Below are 19,971 nucleotides of genomic sequence, written 5' to 3'. Positions count from 1 at the left end.
CAAGCTTAGCAAAACAATGTCTCAGCCAATGTGTGCTGTAGTTAAAGTTAAAGGCGAGACAACAAAACATGTGGCCTTTTTTTTTTTGGTGGCTTTTTTTGTTTCGGCCAGGCAGTGTGTTTCATACCATACACTGCACAACATTTTAAGTCTTTGCCTTCATCTCCGGCTCAAACTACACAACTATATTGCAGGGTTCAATAGGCCACAGCGTATGAATCATGTAGGTCTCTGTACGTCTCAGTGCTCAGATGCGACCTGACTGCTCGCACTATATGTGTGTCTTGTATCCAGAACTACAAAGTAAAAGAAGAAGAAAAAGAAGGACATTTGGATGAGGAGATTCTTGTCCAAAAAGGAGAAAATGCTCAATAAACAACAAACGCTGTGCAGAGAAACCTTAATTTTAACTTCTCAAAAGTTAAAGGCTTACTTTTAGTGCTGTTGTTTTGTCTTTAAAAACATATTAATGTATGTTGATCTGAGAGAGGTGAGTGTGTCTTAAATTTAATATGCAAGCAGAAATGCTTGGGGGAAAAAAACCCATTTATTTTTATTTGACTTTGAAGACATGCGAAGTTCATAAACTCCAAAATTCACAAGGGGCGACCAGAATTTCAAACAGGTTTGATTTTTGTACAATTGTACAATTCCCAATAGGGAGCTTGTCATATTTCTGTATTTCTAGCAGTTCCGATTTCAAACCTGCTGACGATTCTGCTTTTCCTACAAAAGCACATTACTTAATGAGATAAGTGTCAGTAGTATCCAATCCATTTAGTGCGAAGTTAAGCAAGGTATCCAACAATTTCCACTAAATCCATTTACAGGGCTTGAAGCCTTAGTTTTTGGTTTGTTTTGGGACCCATATTTATCCTACTGTACATTCCTCTTCCCTCACTTTAAACAGAACTAAATTGTCCTTGTACTCATTTTAAATTGGACAGCAATTTAGTTTAAGAATAAGCCATTAAATCTGATAAGATTTTAATGAGTTTCTTTTGCCCCCCAGTTTGCCATTACTACTTAAATGTGCTGTAAGTATGTAGTCTGCATGTGGGTTTGCATGTATCTTGAAACCAAGACAAGCAGAGGAGCAAAATTACAGCTTCATACATCCATTCTTTCAGACCAGCTGAAATAAAACTACAGATATTTTCTTAGATTTAGTGATCATTTAGTAAGCTGAAGAGTAACTCCACAGAGCCTAGTGAGGACCTGCAGTTGCAAGTGTTGTCTTAAAAAACATCAGACTAATTTTACTTCCTGAAAATTAGGAAGTAATTTTCCTTTAAAAAAAGGCAAACAAAGTTGAAAATGTGATAATAAATAGTGATTTTCTTTTCCTGCCTCAGGTCCAGTTACATAAAAATATATATACATATACATAAGAATGTATGTTAATAAGAGTAGTTGTATTAAAATGTATCCAGTTTATGTGAGGAAACAGAAGAAGGTAGAAATGAATGCTTGTATACACTTCAGCCCTAATTTTCACAAAGACATTTTTGTGTACAAGTTTGATCCATAAAAAATGTAGATACTGGGTAGAGACTCCATACCTGCAAATATTTAACCTTAAATAAGTCAGATTAGAGTTTGGGACAAAAAAAAAAAAAAGTTTGTTCGGAGCATATCCGGTCAGAACACAGACGTTTGATTTGATCCACTTAAAAAGTTGTGAACTATGAACTGTTTTTTTTTGTCACTTTAGTGAAAAACATGGAGTATTTCAATAATTAGCACAGAGAATATTTAATCCAGACTCCTGTGCATGTAAAACTTTAACACAGAGTAACTTTTAAACACAAGAAAGTTGGAAAAGAACTAAAACTGCAGATGACAACTAAAACAAACAACTTAACTACATAACATCTTTTATTGCAACTAAAATACAAAACTACATCCAATTCAACATACTATCACCATCTTTGGGAGATACAAATATTTACTGTAATTTGTTTGATATAAGTAGTATTCACTTGGATTCACCTTATTAATGAATTATATAAAACAAAACAAAACAAAAAAAATCATCCTTAAAGCTTACTGACCAAGTTGTGGTGTGACATGAAATATTAGCATGCTGTACATTGTAAATATTAATAATTACAGTAAAACATACACAAATCCACTGCAGACAACTGCAAAACACTAGACTTACAGAATATTATTGGCCACAGTGTGATACTAGAGAAGCACTATACTTTGTTATTATAAATTACGGTTTTATGAAGCAAGCTTGCTCTCATTACAAAAGACTTGTTTTTATGCAAAGGCTCTGCTTGTACTGTAATGAGCATCTAAAAAGAGGAGAAAATGTATAATGCATCGTTTCCCCTTTTATCTGGAAGATGAGAGGAGAGACAGTTTCTGTGGGACATCCAAGTGTTGGTCATAGATTTATGCATCTGTGTTTTTGGTCTGGTGCGGTAAATAAATGTGTGCTATATATGCTTTCATGTAACAAACAAAACTGACAAAAAAAAAAAAATGTTTTGAACGTTTGGACGGAGAGAGACCCTCAATAGTGAAAGAATAAAACTCCTCACAGTAGATAAAGAAGCCTAATCAGTAAAAACAATGATTTAATTGATTCTCTGTTGACAAAATGCTTTTTCCTCTGTTCTCAGTAGTACAAGCACCAAAAGTGCCAAACCTACATTAAAATGCATAAGCTGGCTAACATAGGGGATAATGAGCGACATGGTTGTGTGAGATGAGAGCTATCCTGGCCGTGGCAACTCTGCAGCGATAAACGTCAGATGGTGTAAATGCGCTGGACAAAGATTGAGGTGGGGCAGTATCGTCCTCAGGATCTCTGGTTCTGATCCAGGGCGAGCCATATGGCTCAGCTTCACTTTAACAGCCATGGATTAAATGCTTTGTTTGCACGGACTGAAGCGGTGTTTCTCAGTGGTGGTCCTGGCAGGTTTCAGACGAGTCAAACGCCACTGATTCAAATGATTGAATTAGCTCCTCGACAGGTCACCTAGTTAATCAGAAACTTGTTAATGACCTGCTCATTAACAAGTTTGTGTTGAAGAAAGGAAATATTTAAAACATGCAATGCGCTTCTTGCTCCTCCGACCTTTTGTAAAAAAAAAACATATCTAACAATGAGAACAACACATGTTGTTACATACCCATCAGTTATTATGAAGAAAACCCTTGTCGGTTTATTATCCTAGCCTATTACTTGCTTTCGTGATCCTAAATGATTACGAGAGAAAAGTTGCTGCTGACAGTAGTCAGCGTGTGCCTCACTGTGACCCCTATGACTGCTGGAGACAGGCTTCAGTCCCCACAACCATCCCAGGATTAAGCAAATGGATGAATGCATTCATTTACTTTATTAAATTGAAGATTTTTAAGACTTTTTTCGAGGTCGTGACTTTATCAACAAGTATCTTTAGTGCATTATAGATAAAAGTTACAAATCCCTACAAAATTCATGTGGAATACATTTTAATTCATTTCATTCAGTAAATGCCTTTTGAATACATATTTAAGAATTAACCCACAATCTGCTAAATAAAAGCTAAATTCTCCAATTTTTTTAAAAATCTGCCTTTTGCTACTCCAATTGTAAACAGCTATGCATGAACTGGAAACAATATTGCATTAAAAAATAAAATAATATCACTCAGACATTGGTGTCTTGTTGACCCATTCTTGCCACAGTTTCCCACTTTACTGCTGATGGGCTGAAGTCAAATATTAATTTGTTGTGTACTTTTACTCTGTAATTTGTAGGCATTGATCTTACACTTTCACACAATGATCACATCATTCAGTAAGAACGATTTTTAACCGTAAACTTACATTATATCAAATTCTTCAATAAAAATCAACTGTAAGTCTAAAAAATTGTTGGCCCCATGCTGACCAACGGATCAGCTATCAGAAATCTAGTTAAGAAGCCCTAATAGAGGAGGACATAACAGGAATTGTGACTTTTGTATGTCAGGTTATTAATCTGCTGTCACATTTCATCTGTGGGGACTTTGCCTCAGTGGAGTAATCTGCTGGGTAAAGCTCAATCACACATGCAGACACAATAGAGCGGAGGAGTCCTCCTGCAAGAGACACGATTGGTTAATTGTAATTTCTTGCTACTGTAATTATTCGACTGTGCTGTGATAATTACCAGATCACAGAATGAGAGCAGGATCTGTCAGGATACTGCAATTATTTTTTTAAATGTTGTATCTAGAGTATTATTACTACATTTTATTGGCTAAACAATTCAGTTTTAGTACTCTACCTGCTTATTTCTACTGTTTTCTCCACTATGGAACCAGACTGAAATATCTCAATCAGATTTGAGTGGGTGGGTCTTTGTAAAACACATAAGCTTTCTTCAGGCTATAGCTGTGGCATGGGGTACCGCCGTCTGCCGATGAAGGCTTTTAATTGGAGGGGGTTCAGGGTTTCTAACATTTGAATTTTTCTCGTTTTAGATTGTTGATGAAAATATGTTTTCGTTGCCATCTAACAAAAGTTTCATCACACTGCTGTGACATTACAGAAGCCCGACACGTGTAAAGGTTATTTTCATTAGCAATCTGCCAAACGTACAGTTCTTATCAGGCCTGAATCGGTGATGCAACAGGCTTGCAAACACACTAACTAAAGATCTGACCAAACGGCATGCCAGTAAAGGCACAAAGAAGCAAGCTCTAAAGGATGGCATTGTTTTCACTCATTCTTCCACTGTGTTTCCCTCCACCTCATTTTTATTGCAGGAGAGATGACTTTCCTTTACATTTTAATACCTAGACAGTAGTTTCAGTGAACTAAATTTACAGTAGACATTTTAAAGACAGATCACATTTTGCCACTTGAGCTGACAGGAATTGGAGGAAAGTGAATAAAATTGGATAAATCTCAAAAGTACAATGGAGAATGAAGAAAAGTTGCAAGAAAAAAGCTAAAAAAGCTAAAAGGTCCACAAGTGGACACAGCAAAATGTGCCAAACTCACTGATAAGTTTGCCATTGCCACCACAAGTTTGACAGCTCCCTATTTATTCCCTGTTTTGTTTCGTTTAGTTCCTATTTATTTATTATTTTTCATTACTTTTCGCTGCTTCAGCTTGTCTCATTTTGGATCCAGTCACATGCTAGCAAGTGCCCCTCTTAATGGTTCAAATGAAACAAAAGTGTTTTTTGATTGGCCCTGTCAAAATTTAGCCTTATAAAGACTGTTCAGGTTTGAAAAGCCTCTAGTGTGGCTGCCAAGCCCTTCATACTTGGGAGTGGCTATGTATGCAGCGCTTGAAGGAAATTGTCATCAGTGACTTTACAGACAGCTGGAAAGTTATGGATTCGACACGTAAGAATGAGCCACAACGTTTTATAAACTCTGCGATGCCGAGAGTTCTAGGGGAGTCAGCTGCACGTTGTCTGAAGAAAAAACAAACTACAAACCACAAAGAAGACTACTTCCTGTCATCTTCTTTGAAGCTTTCACCAGTAGTAACATCCAGCTGTCAGTCACATGACTCGCTTAATGCGAAAAACCACCTCATCTTAGCATGACAACTTTTTGTCGAAAAGCATGAGTTTTTATTTATTTTTTTAATTGGCATGGTTCCATTAAGCAAATTTATTTTTGTAATTTCACTTTGCACGATTCTATTGCTAATGGAAACAGAGCTAGTGTCCACAAAGAGTTGTTGTGGATGGTGATGCTCTGGGCATGTGGATCATAGAAGACTATAATGACAAGCTAACAGTTTAATGCCTGGATAGCAGCAGCCATCAATGTTTAACAGACATCAATGCCTGGTATCCAGGCGGCATCGATGATATTTTTCTGTAACATGCTGGATGACACAATCAGTTGTTGGTAAAGCCGTGTTTCAACGCCTCTGGAATTTGGGGTTGTATTTCAGGTATTATTTGGACATTTTGGCAGCTAATCAGTTGCTCTTGGTGGTAAAAAAAAAAAAAAAAAGGACTTTGTTACCACAGTTACAAATTATAACAACTGCCCAAAAGTAAAACATAAGAGCAGAAATCCTTTAAGCTGCAGTACATCCATAATCTGAGGAAATAATTGCCAAAGACAATTCTCAACCAAAAAAAGATTAACAAAATCTCTAAAATGAACAAATCAGAATGAACATAAAGTAATTCAACATGCTGCCACCATTAGCAGTGCAATTCTAGAGGGTTTTTTCCCCACTCTATTTCTGTCTAATATTGTAATTTGTTTGATCTCAAGCATTTGGGTGTGAGAAAAAAAATCAACAGCTATAAAGCTGTAGTCAGTCCTGTAAGCTGAAAAGCACAGTGTAATATTTATTTTCCTTTATATCCTTGAGTACACTCTCATGACCTCTCCCATCCTCTTCTCTCTTTAACAGCTGTGCATGCCTGCAGCCATCACTACACTGCAACTCTGCCCTGTCATCCATAAGTGCATAAGGACTCGCATCATGGAGGACACCGTTCATGCATGGAAATTCTGTTTAGAGGCACAATCTTTATTTCTTCGTGAATTCTTCAACCATTGAGAAAAATGTTACTTTTCAGTACCAAAATTTTACAGCAAAAGTTATTTTCTTTGTGAATGAAAATGCTTTCTAGTATGTGTGATGAGGACATTTGGATACATGTGTTTGTGATGAAGACAAAGGTCCAGGCCTTCGTAGGTTCTCAGATTCAATTAATTGTGACAGGTATGTGGCTAATTAGTGCAGCCTTGGGTCAGCTGTCCTCACCTTTCTCAAGCCTGCAGTGAAATTGGATTAATTTAACTCGCCTTAATACATGGTAAAATTCACACACAGGTAAACTTTTTAATAAGCCAGACATTTTTGGGGGGGTATTTTAAAGAAAAGCTAATTGTCTATATCTTTTCTAGAAACTTTCTTTTTGCTGAAAACTGTTTCACATTCCACATCACACATGCACACCTCTGGGACAGGATGGCGCTCCTGTTGGCTTAAAGGCTCGGTTTGCTTGTAGTCCAATTAGTTTGGCTGGTCTTTATGGCTTGCTAAGGTTCTTAAAAAAGACAATCTGTTTCGAAGAATCTCCTTAAGAGCAGATCAATCCTTAAAACAAGCAGCAGGCAGTCCCTCCTAAGCTTTTTTCTGACTCCATCTGTTTCCATCAGATTCCATCTTACGTTGATAGTCTCCAAAGTCCAACCACTGTCTCCTCCACTGAAAATCCTCTCCTTTGCTCTCCATAAATAATCCTAACTCCCACAGTTCAATATATCTAAAACATTAGTGATGCAACTGGCTTTAGAAACTGGCTGCTCTAGCCATTTCAGCAATTGGGGGGGGGGGGATTACATATCAGCCAAACTACGGGAGGAGAATAAACTAAGCCATCGTAAACTGTGCATATTCTACTTTGAATAAAAATGACAGTTTAGGAAAATTATGATAGCTCATTGATGACTATGTAATTCTTCCACAAGCTCCATTTGCACAACTCTTTTTATGTCTCTCTAATGTGAGAAAAAAAAAAAGACAGCAAACAACACTAAGAAGGGCAATAATCTGCATTCAATTTACTTTGGAAGTGAGAACTCGGAATGACCCGTTCTGGTCAACATAGTCGAAGTTGGATTTCCTGTCTGCTGATATTCAATTAGCCATTGTTCGTAGCACCTCTCACAATCATCTTTTTGAGTTGTACTTTCCACAAACACCAATTTTAATTTCTTCAGTTTAACGTTGCAGAAGTTACATGTACCACTGATCTTAGGCGCTCTCTTACATCTGTACCTTGTAAAATAAACATATTTCCACCACAGCTTACTATTGTTGATACAAGAAGCCGCCACATTAGACATTAAAGTCGGTGTTAGAAACTGATCCAACTTTCTGACTACAAAAGGAACGCACCATTAGGTCACAAGACCATTTGGAAACCTTTCTGAGGGTGGTATCATTTAGAAAAAGCATCTGCTGGTCTTTCCCTATCAGGGGAAAGTTTCACTCAATCAGACAATTTTAGCATGATTATGTCACTGACTGTTGCCACAAGTAAGAGATTTTGTGCTTCTGCCATTTTTGATCCATCAGTTGATTATTTAATGTGAAAATAATCAACTGACATATATTTTACTGGAAGAGAAACACAATGGGCCCAGATGCAGCAATGGATGTTTGTAGAAAGGCAAAGTTGAAGGACTTTTGATATATTCTCAAATATTAGCCACACAAAGCTCCCTTTGCTGTCAAGCCACAAACAGACCAAGAGCTGCTGCTGACTATGGAGCTTCCTTTTTGGTCTCTAGCCATCTGTCAAACATTTTGGAGGATGATGATGTGGTCTCCAGACACAGATGACAGCAGTTCAGATGGTTCAGAGTAGCAAGTCACTGGAGGATGGCACACATACACACATCGGCAAAGAGTTTATGCATGGACAAACTCTACTGGCTCCAAACACAGTCTCAGTCAAACAGCATCAGGTTTTACTTGACAACAGAAATGCAGTGCAGTATGGTTGTCACTGCTTGATTTCTTTGTGCACCAATGTTAAACATGAGCCGTCTATCATCTGCTCGCATAACTTTAGAGCACATTTATTGCTACTGTCTGCAGACCATTTAAGAATACAACTTAGGAAACTATTAGTAGAGGATGTCAGCTTTAGCGACAAGGATGGAAACAACTAATCTGTTTCTTTGCATTATGCACTCTAAAATCCTCAGGTATTCTTTTTTTAAATAAAAAAATGTGCAGTTTGGGTCTCTTTAAGAAAGGATAAGCAAACTATTTAATCAGTGGAGTGAATTCAAAGAGATATTCCTGTATTCAAATTGAATATTTTTTGTCAAAAATTGCATGTCTGAAGAATAGATTTATTTTGAAATTAGCATAAAAGAAAATCTGACATAAGAATTCACTGAGATTTTTTCTGACTTACATCATTTAACATGAGGGAAGCAAAGATTACCTCAAGACAACAGCAGCTTGTTGTCTTTTTTCAGTGTGTTTTCATGTGTGGATATGTTTACGTTTGTCGGATGGGAAAGACATTTTCGGACACTATTAAAGACCTGATATAAATGTACGAGTTCTGCAGTATACAAAGCAATGGGATCACTTTATCCAAAATTAGCACAGAGGTAATTGGAGCATGGGAGCAGACAATGTGCAGTTATGATTTTACTCATCATGACATAAGAGACTCTGCGGACCTCAATAAAGTGCTTAGTGTGAGTCTAGCAAAACTACAGCTGGTTTGCCCTGTGCAAACAGTAATAACAACAAGGAAAGCTGTCACCTCCTTTTCGTTTGCTTGCTCACATGTTGGGCCCATATCTGTCTTTGACAACATGGGAGGACGATATGTGCTGACCATATGTTTTTATAATAATAATAATACATTTTATTTCAAAGGCGCCTTTCTGGCACTCAAGGACACCGTACAAAGAGCAAAAGTAACAGAAACAATAAAATGTAGCAATTAAAAATAGATAGAATAAATACACAACAATGTATCTATATGGAATCTATATATAAATCTATGTAAAAAAATCTATATAAAAATCAAGCAAACCAATTGTGTCATATTGAAAAGGCAGATCTAAAAAGGTGTGTTTTAAGTTCGGTTTTAAATTTAGGGAATGACTTTATGTTTCTAAGGTGAGGTGGTAATGAGTTCCAGAGTTGGGGAGCAGAGCGACTGAAAGCTCTGCTCCCCATGGTAGTGAGACGGACAGAGGGGACAGACAAATGGATGGAGGAGGATGATCTGAGGGAACGAGAGGGAGTGGCAATATGAATAAGATTGGAAAGATATAGTGGGGAAATATTGTAAAGAGCCTTAAAAGTATACAGAAGAATTTTGTATTCTATGCGGAACTTGGTAGGCAGCCAATGAAGTCTTTGCAAGATAGGAGTGATGTGGTGCATGGATGGGGTTTTAGTAATGATACGAGCAGCTGAGTTCTGGACCAGTTGAAGCTTATGAAGAGATTTCTGGGTGAGACCAAACAGAAGGGAATTGCAATAGTCCAGGCGTGATGTCACAAGACAGTGAACAAGAATGGCAGCGGAATGGGAAGTAAGGGAGGGGCGAAGACGGTTGATGTTGCGTAGATGAAAATAAGCTGAGCGGGTAATATTGTTAATATGAGACTGGAAAGAAAGGTTGCTGTCAAGAATAACACCCAGACTCTTTACCTGAGGGGAGGGGAAAACGGAACAATTATCAATTTCAAGACTAAAGTTTTTGATTTTGGCCAGATTAGATTTAGTACCAATGAGAAGGACCTCCGTTTTATCACTATTAAGCTTAAGTGCTCGGGAAATGTGCTCTTTGTGATGTTTCATTTCTTTCTTTGGAATAAAACCAGAGTATACAAATTTGTTGAGTTTTCTTCTCTTTGGTAAATACCAAGTGCCATCTAGTTTCTTTTGATTGTGAATATCTGGCATGTAGCCAAACTTGAGCTGACAACAAACATTGACAGAAAAATACAAAAATGTACTATTTTCTGTATTTTCTTAATCTGAAATGCAGTGGGGGAAAAAAACCCACTGTTCAAAACTTTGTTTTTATTGTGACATTGCGTTATCTCTATAAGTTAGTGACTGAAATGTCCTTTAAAAATTTTCTCTTTATATATAAATCTGAACCAAACACAGATTCTTGGTAAATACCAGAAAATTCATTTACCAGAAAATGAGCTATCTTCACTTGTGTGTTCACATGCATGTCAAAAACATTTAATGAAAGGTTACTTTGTGCCAGTGAAAGCAGCTTACCAAACGCACACAAACACTACTGTTTTTATTTGGTAACACTGGCAGACTGCCTAGAGCTGTCTCTTTTATATGCTTATTTGGTGTATTGGTTCAAACTGGAAAAAACCTAGAATTTTTTTTAATTATCCACAACTGAAAACAACAATATTTTTTGTAATCTTAAAGAATGTAAATGGAAAAAGTTTTTGTCAGACTTAATTTTACGTGTTTCTGGTAGGCTATGACTGCAAATGTGACGCACAAGCAACAACCGCAAACAACGGCGACAGATGACAAAGCCGCTTCTCTTGGCCCACTGGGGGTTAATTATTTACTCAAAAAACAATCTGATGGGACTCTAGAAAAGAGTGTTGTTGTGTGTAGGTTGTGCCAAAAAGAGTTAACCTGTCACTGAAACTATTGAAGCCTAAAATGCCATCTCAATGCAAGACACGTTGCAGCAGCACAGACTCGGTGCTAATATCAGCCTCCACTGTCCACATTCCTAAAGAAGCTACATGAGTGATCAGAGTCCTGAAACACCTGAAAGCTTTGCACCAGTCTGATGGTTAAATAAGCTAAATAACATATTTACATAAGTAATGTATTTGTTGTACAGCTCATATGTCTATTTATTCAATAATTTAGCAGCAAAGACTTTCTTCATTTGAAACATTGCTTATTTTGTTTATATACAGTTTTCGATTTAAATGTGACTAATCATATTAAATTAATAATAAGCCCTGCAATTAACTCATGCACTATATATATATATATATATATATATATATATATATATATATATATATATATATATATATATATACATATATATATATATATATACAGTACAGACCAAAAGTTTGGACACACCTTTTAATTCAATGAGTTTCCTTTATTTTCATGACTATTGACATTGTAGCTTCACACTGAAGGCATCAAAACTATGAATAACACATGTGGAAATATGCACTAAACAAAAAAGTGTAAAACAACTGAAAATACCCCTTATATTCTAGTTTCTTCAAAGTAGCAACCTTTTGCTGTGATTACTGCTTTGCACACACTCTGCATTTTCTTGATGAGCTTCAAGAGGTCGTCACCTGAAATGGTTTTCACTTCATAGGTCAACCTGCCCTGTCAGGTTAATAAGTGGGATTTATTGCCTTATAAATAGTCATGAAAATAAAGAAAACCCATTGAATGAGAAGGTGTGTCCAAACTTTTGGTCTGTACTGTATATATATATATATATATCAGTTTATGTATATATCTCTCATCATGTCGCTTGAGGTTGTCGTGGTGGGGGGCAGGCGAGCGAACGACCGGATGGGGGTGGAGGGGACGACATAGACCAGGGGACAACGTAAGTCCGGGGACCGATAGACCAAGGGGGGATATTTACGGCACCTTCGTTCGTCACACTAAGAAACTCATCTACCAGCCATGTACCGCCATGATGCGCTCCGCCACCCGTTTGTTGAGACCGGGATGATATGAAATTAATTGTGCGGTTCGTCCGTAAAGCTACACTAACACTGTAACCATCAACTACTCAGCCGCCCGCCGTCTTCAGTCCATCCGCTCACCTGTATAAATAATCCCGCAGCGCCTTTCCCGCCGTTCGCTGTCAACCAGCAGCTCCCGGAAGAGAAAGGCTGCAGTAATCCGGGCATCGCGCCAGTCATTTTAATCATGTCTACTGGTCCCCCAAAAACAATGAAAACCCGGGCATTATCATCAATCGATAAAATCCCCACGGGCTGAACTTGAAAATTGGACGTTATGCCGCTAACATTTGCATTCGTCACCAACTCGGAGAAGGAAGTCAGAACTACGCGTAACGCAAATAATGTTCCGGCCGGAACACGGTGCGCTAAATAATAAAAACATAAATTAACCAAGCTTCGAGGCAGATAAATTTTCCTCGAGTAATTTTAATAATCGAGGTACTCGAATCATTCCAGGAATCGTTTCAGTATATATGTATATTCAGCGTATATATATATATATATATATATATATACGTCTTTCCTATCCCCTTTGGTTCTGGAAACAAAAGTCTCTCCTCTCCAGCTTGTGTCTGGGTGGAAATCAAAGGGCATTAAACATTGAATATGCTGTCAAGAAGCAGAAGTCTCTCCATGCTGCTGATGATCGGGAAAGTAGGGCAGTGAGGAAAGAGGTATAGATGGAGGAGAGAAAGCACAGGAGGAGGAGAAGGAGATGCAGAATGGACACAGATAGGCAAAGATAAAAAATAGAGTGGTATAGTGCAAACTAAGGCAGATACGCTGAGATGTAAAAGCTCATTAATTATCACTGCACTAGATTGTGTTGTGTGTGAGACAGTAAAAATGTGTACATGTCGCAGTTACTCAAACCGAACTTAGTGAATATGTTTGTAGATTGTTATATTTATGAGGAACACATCATGGAGATAAATCTACAATTACTTCCAAACTACCTAGAATCACACTCTAATTCTTTGTATATCTGCTAATATTCACCAGAGATGTTTTATCTTCCTGGACTAATGCTATTTTTCATCTAAGTGATAGCATGCAAAAATTTATGACCACAGAAAGAGACTGAGTCAGCTGAAAGGTTTAAGTGGGGCTCCATCTCTGTCCTGTTACTATGCAGACTTGCGAGACGGAGCAGTCTCCTGTGCTGCCACTGGCCATCCTCTCACAGATCACATTCAAAGTCAAATTTGCTTAAATGGCGTGCTGGGAAGAAACCAGTGTTGCCGGAGCAGTATAACATATTTGCTGAAGACGAATATGTCCACATCAAAAGTCCTCTTCCACCTTGTGTGATAGGGGTTGTGTGTGTCCAGAGCCTGGAAAGTGTATGCAGTGGATTTCCACTGGTTTATCCCCTGAAATTATAAAATTACCTCAGATTTCTATATTCCATGTCTGACTACTGAACGTGAACAACCTACTGGATTTTATTACCCTGACTGCCAATAAAACTACTAAATATATTTATATTGCTAAATATAAAACTGTAGCAGCTTTTTTTGTATTTGAAGCACTTTGTTTATCAATATTACACATATTTTTGGATGAATAAAATTGGAATTCATGCATATTGAGTTGCTGTCACCCATATGTTGCTGCTTGATGTGAGTCATACATGCAAAGAATGAGAATGGTGTTGCTGCTGCGGTTCCCTTCTCTAACCCTGCGCTGTATATCTGGACTGTATGAAGTCCAGATATGCAATAATTTAAGATTTATGTTAGAATTTTGTTACAAAGCCTATATTTGATACTGTCATGTCATTATGAAATATGTCAGAATACGTGTATATAATTTATTTTAAAAATCCCACAATGGCATTTACTACACCACACAAATTTGTCTGAATAAATACAAAATTAACATTTTGTACAATATGCAGATAGTCTAATGGAGCTATAAACAACAAATGCTGTGGGCTAGACACGTCTTTGGTAAGGGTTAGAAGGATTCTTCCAGCCTTACTTTCTAATCTTTACACCAAATCAAACAGTTCCAACATTGCAAAATCAACTCAAACTTAATCCCCTAAGGTTTCACAAAAGCAGAAATTAACAGTCTCTACGAGGAAGCAGACTTTATTTTTTACTTTCCTCAAATTTCAAGCAGCATAATTTTGTCTAGAGATGTATGTTCATGTAATATCACCTTGAACCAAAAACAAATCTATTTATTTATTTTTTGCTACATCTATATGAAAACCCTTCGAACATTTTAAGAGCAGCAACAGCCTTTCATTCTACGTTAAAGAAATAATAGAAGATTCTAGAGCCATAAAACCTATAAATACTGACACCAGACACATCATAACAGGCCAAAGCAGATAGCAAGTCTAATGGCAACAATTGTCTGCAAAAATGCCCTTTGTAGCCGCATCTTTCTTAAAAACAGAGTGTGAATACCATATTTGGTTGATGAGCTGTAATTTGGATCTGTAATATCTGATGCATTGAAGTTACACATGGGACTGAATGGAAATGTCATTTTTAGGAAGCATATCTCCTTATTGGCAACAGAAAAAGCAATACTCTTGCTACAAATCTCAACAATATTGTGTTGCATGGAAGTAAACAGGCGAGGAGTGCAGATTTCTTTTCAGCAACTAAAACAGTTTCTCTGTTGGAAACACGTAATCCCAGGAATATCAAACTACAGAAACCTTGGAGTTAAGGTAGGGACTCTGAACTAACCTGAAAGAGGAGGACATAATGTTTTGGTTTATGGTAGTGAGAAATAGCTTGAGCAGGGAGTAAACAGCCAGGCCACCAACTTAACAGGAGCTGTTGTTTTTGAACATAAAGTTAATCAGGTAAGAAATGTCTTTCTTTTAAAGTAGCTTGATATCATGGTGCTATTATGCTATATTATGGGAATACATTTTATTGGTAGGAACTTAACTGAAAAGTGGCTGCACATTAGGGTAGCAATGCTTGTTGCAACTAGAGAAAAAAATGAATGCGACCATCTGAATGCTGCCTGAGACAGATAAAAAGCTATATGAAGCTTTTAAATCCATCCACAGAGTGCCTGAATGTTAGGTGGTAAACTATTGCTCTCATAAAACATTTTCTTTGACTTCCTCCTACTCATAGGATACTCTTCCAAAACTCAAATTTGTGTTCTCAGCTGTCTTTTCTCTTTTTCTTCTTTCACAGTACTTTACATATTTTTATTTATTTATTTTGAAGTGAGGTGTTAATATATCTAAAGGGAGCTACAAGCCTGAAAGTAAAAGTTAGAAAAATTAGAATGTGTGCCCTTTAAGGCCTAAGCTCTAGGTCTTATGTGTCTTCATCGACCTCAGAAACCAAACATAACCAAGATGTGAGCATGAGAACTAAAAATGTAACTTCTATTAGCACTTGTGTCTTTAAGTACACAGCTGGATTAATAACCCAGAGAATATGAAAAACATATTTGCACTATGAAGCAAATAGTCAAAACTTGCTAATCCATTGACAAACCAATGTTAATAGAAGACAGACAGCCACTAGCAGACTGTTTTGTTCCACACAACACATTTTTCCATGAATGTGACAGACAAACAGTTTGAGTGCCATCTAAACACAGCCTGCTGCCTTGTGGGGGATTAATCCAAGTTAGGACCATATTGACTGCCTTGAATCTTGATACTCTTCACAATCAGGTGGGGAAACTTTACTGCCACTGACACTGAATTTCAATTTTATATTGAGTCTTACATGGCTATGGATGCATAAAAGCGTATAAAAATCAATGTAATGCCTCGATTAAAGCAGTCTGGTAAAGTTCCAGTAAGTGGAACTAAATATTTACAAACAACTTACATGAACTCATTCTGCTACTATGAAAGAGGATTTTTTTTTTTTTTTCCCTTCAAAATGTTTTGAAATACAGGGAATTTGACTAGCAACATAAGTTGAAGTTGCAAACCTTACATTTAGTGTTACACAGACCAACTCAGTTGAAACTCTTTGCTGTTTGGGAAACTTCAAACCATTTCTTATCTATGCTAAATCCCAAATCGATATCTACACTATTGCAAAGTATGTTGAAAAAAATAACAAAATAAAATTACCTTCACTACTTGCTCTGTAAAAATATTCTTTCAAGACAAAATAGAATAACCCCAACATGTCTATTTTCTAAGTGGAACTTCCTGTTCTTAATTTGTGTAAGTTATGTTTAACTGAGAAGATGGGTGGATATTTGATGATTCTCCTTCTAATAATCCAATAAATGACAAATAAAAAGACATATAAAACTCCTTGTTAAAAATGTATGTGGGAAATCATATGAACATTTGTGAACTAACTTGAATTTTATTCATGCTATCGTTGTCACTGTACACAAAATGTACACAATGTGATGAACTGCTTGAATGCCAATAAATGTTTGTCAATTATTAAAATACTACAATTCAGGCTCTGTATTCCTGTCATGGATTTGGTGAAACTAGTAAATAAAGAATAAAAAAGTTTCAGAAGGTAAAGTTGGCCAAGTAATTTAGAAATTACAAGCAAGTTGTTTTGTTGCCAGAAACAGCAGTAATTTGTTTTTAAAATAGACCTCATTGTATCTTTCCTAGCCGCTGAATGGACTACTCATTTTTTTTTTTTTTTTATTAACCCAAAGCAGAAAGAAATTAATGTTCTCTTATTTCTTGATGATTGAAAATCACATAATTTGTATGCCATTCAACTGTCAAATTGTCTCATATTCTCATATTGAATTTGCAGCTGTAATTGCTCTAATGTTAACAAAATTTGAACTGATTCTGCGAGCTGGAATGGGAGAAAGACTGTACACCTGGTCTGGACTGTTTGTCTATAAACTCTCTTGGATTAGGTCATTCATACAGCTTTCACTGCCGTTACGTGTTCAACCGTCACCACATGCTTTCTCATGATGAGGGATTGCTGCAAATTTAGGTACAACTGAACTGATTATATGACTGGATTTTTCTTTTGAATGAAGTGGATTCATTTGAAATGAATTTTGAATTGAACCTGCCTTTCTTCAAGTTGATTTCTTTTTTAAAATATAAAATTATTATCAGCAGATATAGCATAGAAATGAGATTTTCGTGCATTCAAGATTCAGAAAACTGGGGCAGTAGAAAGCAGCTGCTTCGTGATAACTGCACTATGTGGCTTGACTAACTGAACAATCTACTCCACAAATCAATATTATGGGACTTTCTAAAATCAACAAGTGTTGTAGACAGACATTTGTTTGAGTTGCTGATAAGAGAGAAGATCGCTGTGCTGTAGAGATCTTAAAAGTATTGCAGGAAAAATATATAAAGTCTAGCAATTTATTTGCATGTGAGCGTGAGTTCCCTTCACCACCACAGCCCCATCCATCCAGATCTGAAGCAAAGTCTCAACGGAGCAAACACTGATGAAGACATGGCTGCCTCACTGCCACATATGCCCCTGTGTGACGGCTTCACATCTGAAGGAGGGCTGCTCATAAGTCTACAGTCGCTCTTGGCCCACAATGCTCAGTTTTGCCCCAGATTATGATGTGCTACAGCAGAGGAGGAAACTGGTGCACAGGATTGGACACTGATCGTCTACAATCTACACGAGAAAGGCTGGAGGGACTGCAGAGAACATAAATAATACGTAGCCGGGGTACAGAACGCGCTGTTACAATGCATTGCAATGAGTCTCTCACCGCTGCCAATCCCGCTTTTTTTCCCTTTTTTTTTTTTTATTTTATAGGTCCACGGCTGCAAATATCTACTGTTGTTAGGCTATTTGTGGCGATCTGGTAGTGATAAGTTTGTATACCCAGCAACATGTATTTGGGTTCGTTACCGATGGTGTGTCGGTGCCGCTGCATGTGGGAAGGGTTTGGCGCACGGGGAGACGCCTGAGAAAATCTCTTTCCTCGCTCACACACAATCACATACCGTAGACAAAACACGCGCAGAGGCACGCGCGCGCACACACACACACACACACACAACATTTGCTCATCTTTGTTGTTTTTGTTTTTTGTTTGTAAAAAAAGACAACTGATCCGTAAAACTTCACATATTCACTCCACGCCGGGGCCTTCGAGCGGCGGAGAGCGGCGCCAGAACATGCTTCAGGTGTGCGCTACCCGCAGTGATGGTGAGCCAATGCAGCGGCAACACACGCCCCTCCGCTCCGTTCGCGCTGCCAGCCTCAGAGAGCGCACACACACGCACACGCACACGCACACACACACAGCGAGAGAGAGAGAGAGAGACTCCCCACTGATCGTCGACGGCTAACACACACAAGCACACACGAGTCTGAACCGCCAAATGAATGAGCAGTCAACCCATCCTGCGCAATGAAAATGCTTATCTATGTTACTTTATGGTGGGATGCGAACAGCAGCCGTGTGACACATTTTAATTTGGGGGGAGGAGGTGGGGGTGGAATGCATGGCCGCGTATGCGTGCGTGCAGCTGGGTTAAAAAAAAAAAAAAAAAAAAATTATATATATATATATAGGTGGGCGCCCTTCGCGGCATGAAGGGACGCATGTGATGTGAATGAATAAAATCATGACATAAAGAAGATTAAAAAATTTTTGTTGTTCTTTTATGGATGGAGGTCGCGGCTACAGACTTCTTGTGGTGGTCTACTTACGCACTGCCTCCTTTTTGGGGTCCAGGGCATTGGCAGTCTGCTGGATCTGGCCTATTTTGTTCTGAAGGACCCAGACACGCTGGTTGGTGCTCATGATGTCGTTCTCTAGCTCCTGAAATAAGGAGCACGCATGCCGTGCCAGGTCGGACAGCTGTCGCAAGGTCCGCGAGAGAACCACATGACTGATGGCACACAGGTCCTCGAAAAGCAGACCTTCATCGTTGGGGATCTGGTGTCTGCACAGAAGCTGCGGCTCCACAATCCTTTTGGCGAATGGCATTTTGTTCGCCAAAAATAACAGAGACTGCGAGCCAAGTGTATATCCCCACTGCCTAGAAGAAAAAGGTAAAAACGGGGTAGAGACAACATCCAAATATATAAAATCCACTAGAAGCCCGATGAGGTTCAGGCCGACGGCGCGTTATCCCCGGGCGTCAATCCAAAGTTCCCAGGATCTCCTTGAGATCCTCCATCCTGCTGCTCGTTTCTGGGGATCACTCACACTCCCGCTCACACACATGCATGCACACCCCCACACATGCAGGACACAGCGCAGCCCAGGTCAGTGGTGTGAGGATGCGTGTTGAGTCTGCGATCATGGGTTGCCTCCGTGCCGCGTCAATTCAGCCAGAGCGCAAAGGAGGAGACGCTGAGGCATTTCAAAATAAGACTCACGGTCGGGTGGAGAAAAGGAGAAATGTGGCTGCAAAAAAAAAAAAAAAAGTTTTTTAAATTGTACAATATAAAACATCCGCATGAGTAGCATTTCTAACGTGATTATATTGTGCCAAACAATTATTTTATTTCGGTCATTCTGTAAACGTGTAACCTTTATTTTTTAGGCTCCTTTCTTCCTTTCCGATGACATTCTGGTTATTTTTCAGGTTATTGACGCAGCTTGTATCCGTGGCCTGAAGAGCGTTCAGACAGTGAAGATGAGAGTTGACTGAGGTAAAACACGGAGGTGTGGATATCTGTGGACAGGGAACGGTCACAGGGCTTCATCCCTACAAGCACACTGTGATACAAATACCTCTAATCAGGAAGAATACCTGCTGATTTGGACTGGACTGTTTTATTATTTAAAAAAAAAAAAAACAGAAAG

The 19,971-nt window shown here is 38.1% G+C and overlaps 1 protein-coding gene across 4 annotated transcripts in view; it reads right to left on the bottom strand.

Moving 5' to 3' along the window:
* The window catches only part of nhsb (Nance-Horan syndrome b (congenital cataracts and dental anomalies)), a 50,371-nt gene extending 30,611 nt beyond the window's left edge, over nucleotides 1-19,760 (bottom strand). The window contains exon 1 of one of the 4 annotated variants that reach the window (XM_028015752.1): nucleotides 18,867-19,760. In XM_028015752.1, the coding sequence (XP_027871553.1) occupies nucleotides 18,867-19,146 (280 nt within the window). In that variant the 5' untranslated portion in view covers nucleotides 19,147-19,760. The remainder of the gene's footprint in view (nucleotides 1-18,866) is intronic. The other 3 variants (XM_028015749.1, XM_028015750.1, XM_028015753.1) reach the window with 3 other exon arrangements.
* Between the last annotated feature and the right edge of the window lie 211 nt (nucleotides 19,761-19,971).

Source organism: Xiphophorus couchianus, chromosome 4 (genome assembly GCF_001444195.1).
Source record: "Xiphophorus couchianus chromosome 4, X_couchianus-1.0, whole genome shotgun sequence".
NCBI classification, from domain to species: domain Eukaryota; kingdom Metazoa; phylum Chordata; class Actinopteri; order Cyprinodontiformes; family Poeciliidae; genus Xiphophorus; species Xiphophorus couchianus.
This window is presented reverse-complemented; position numbering and strand designations above follow the sequence as displayed.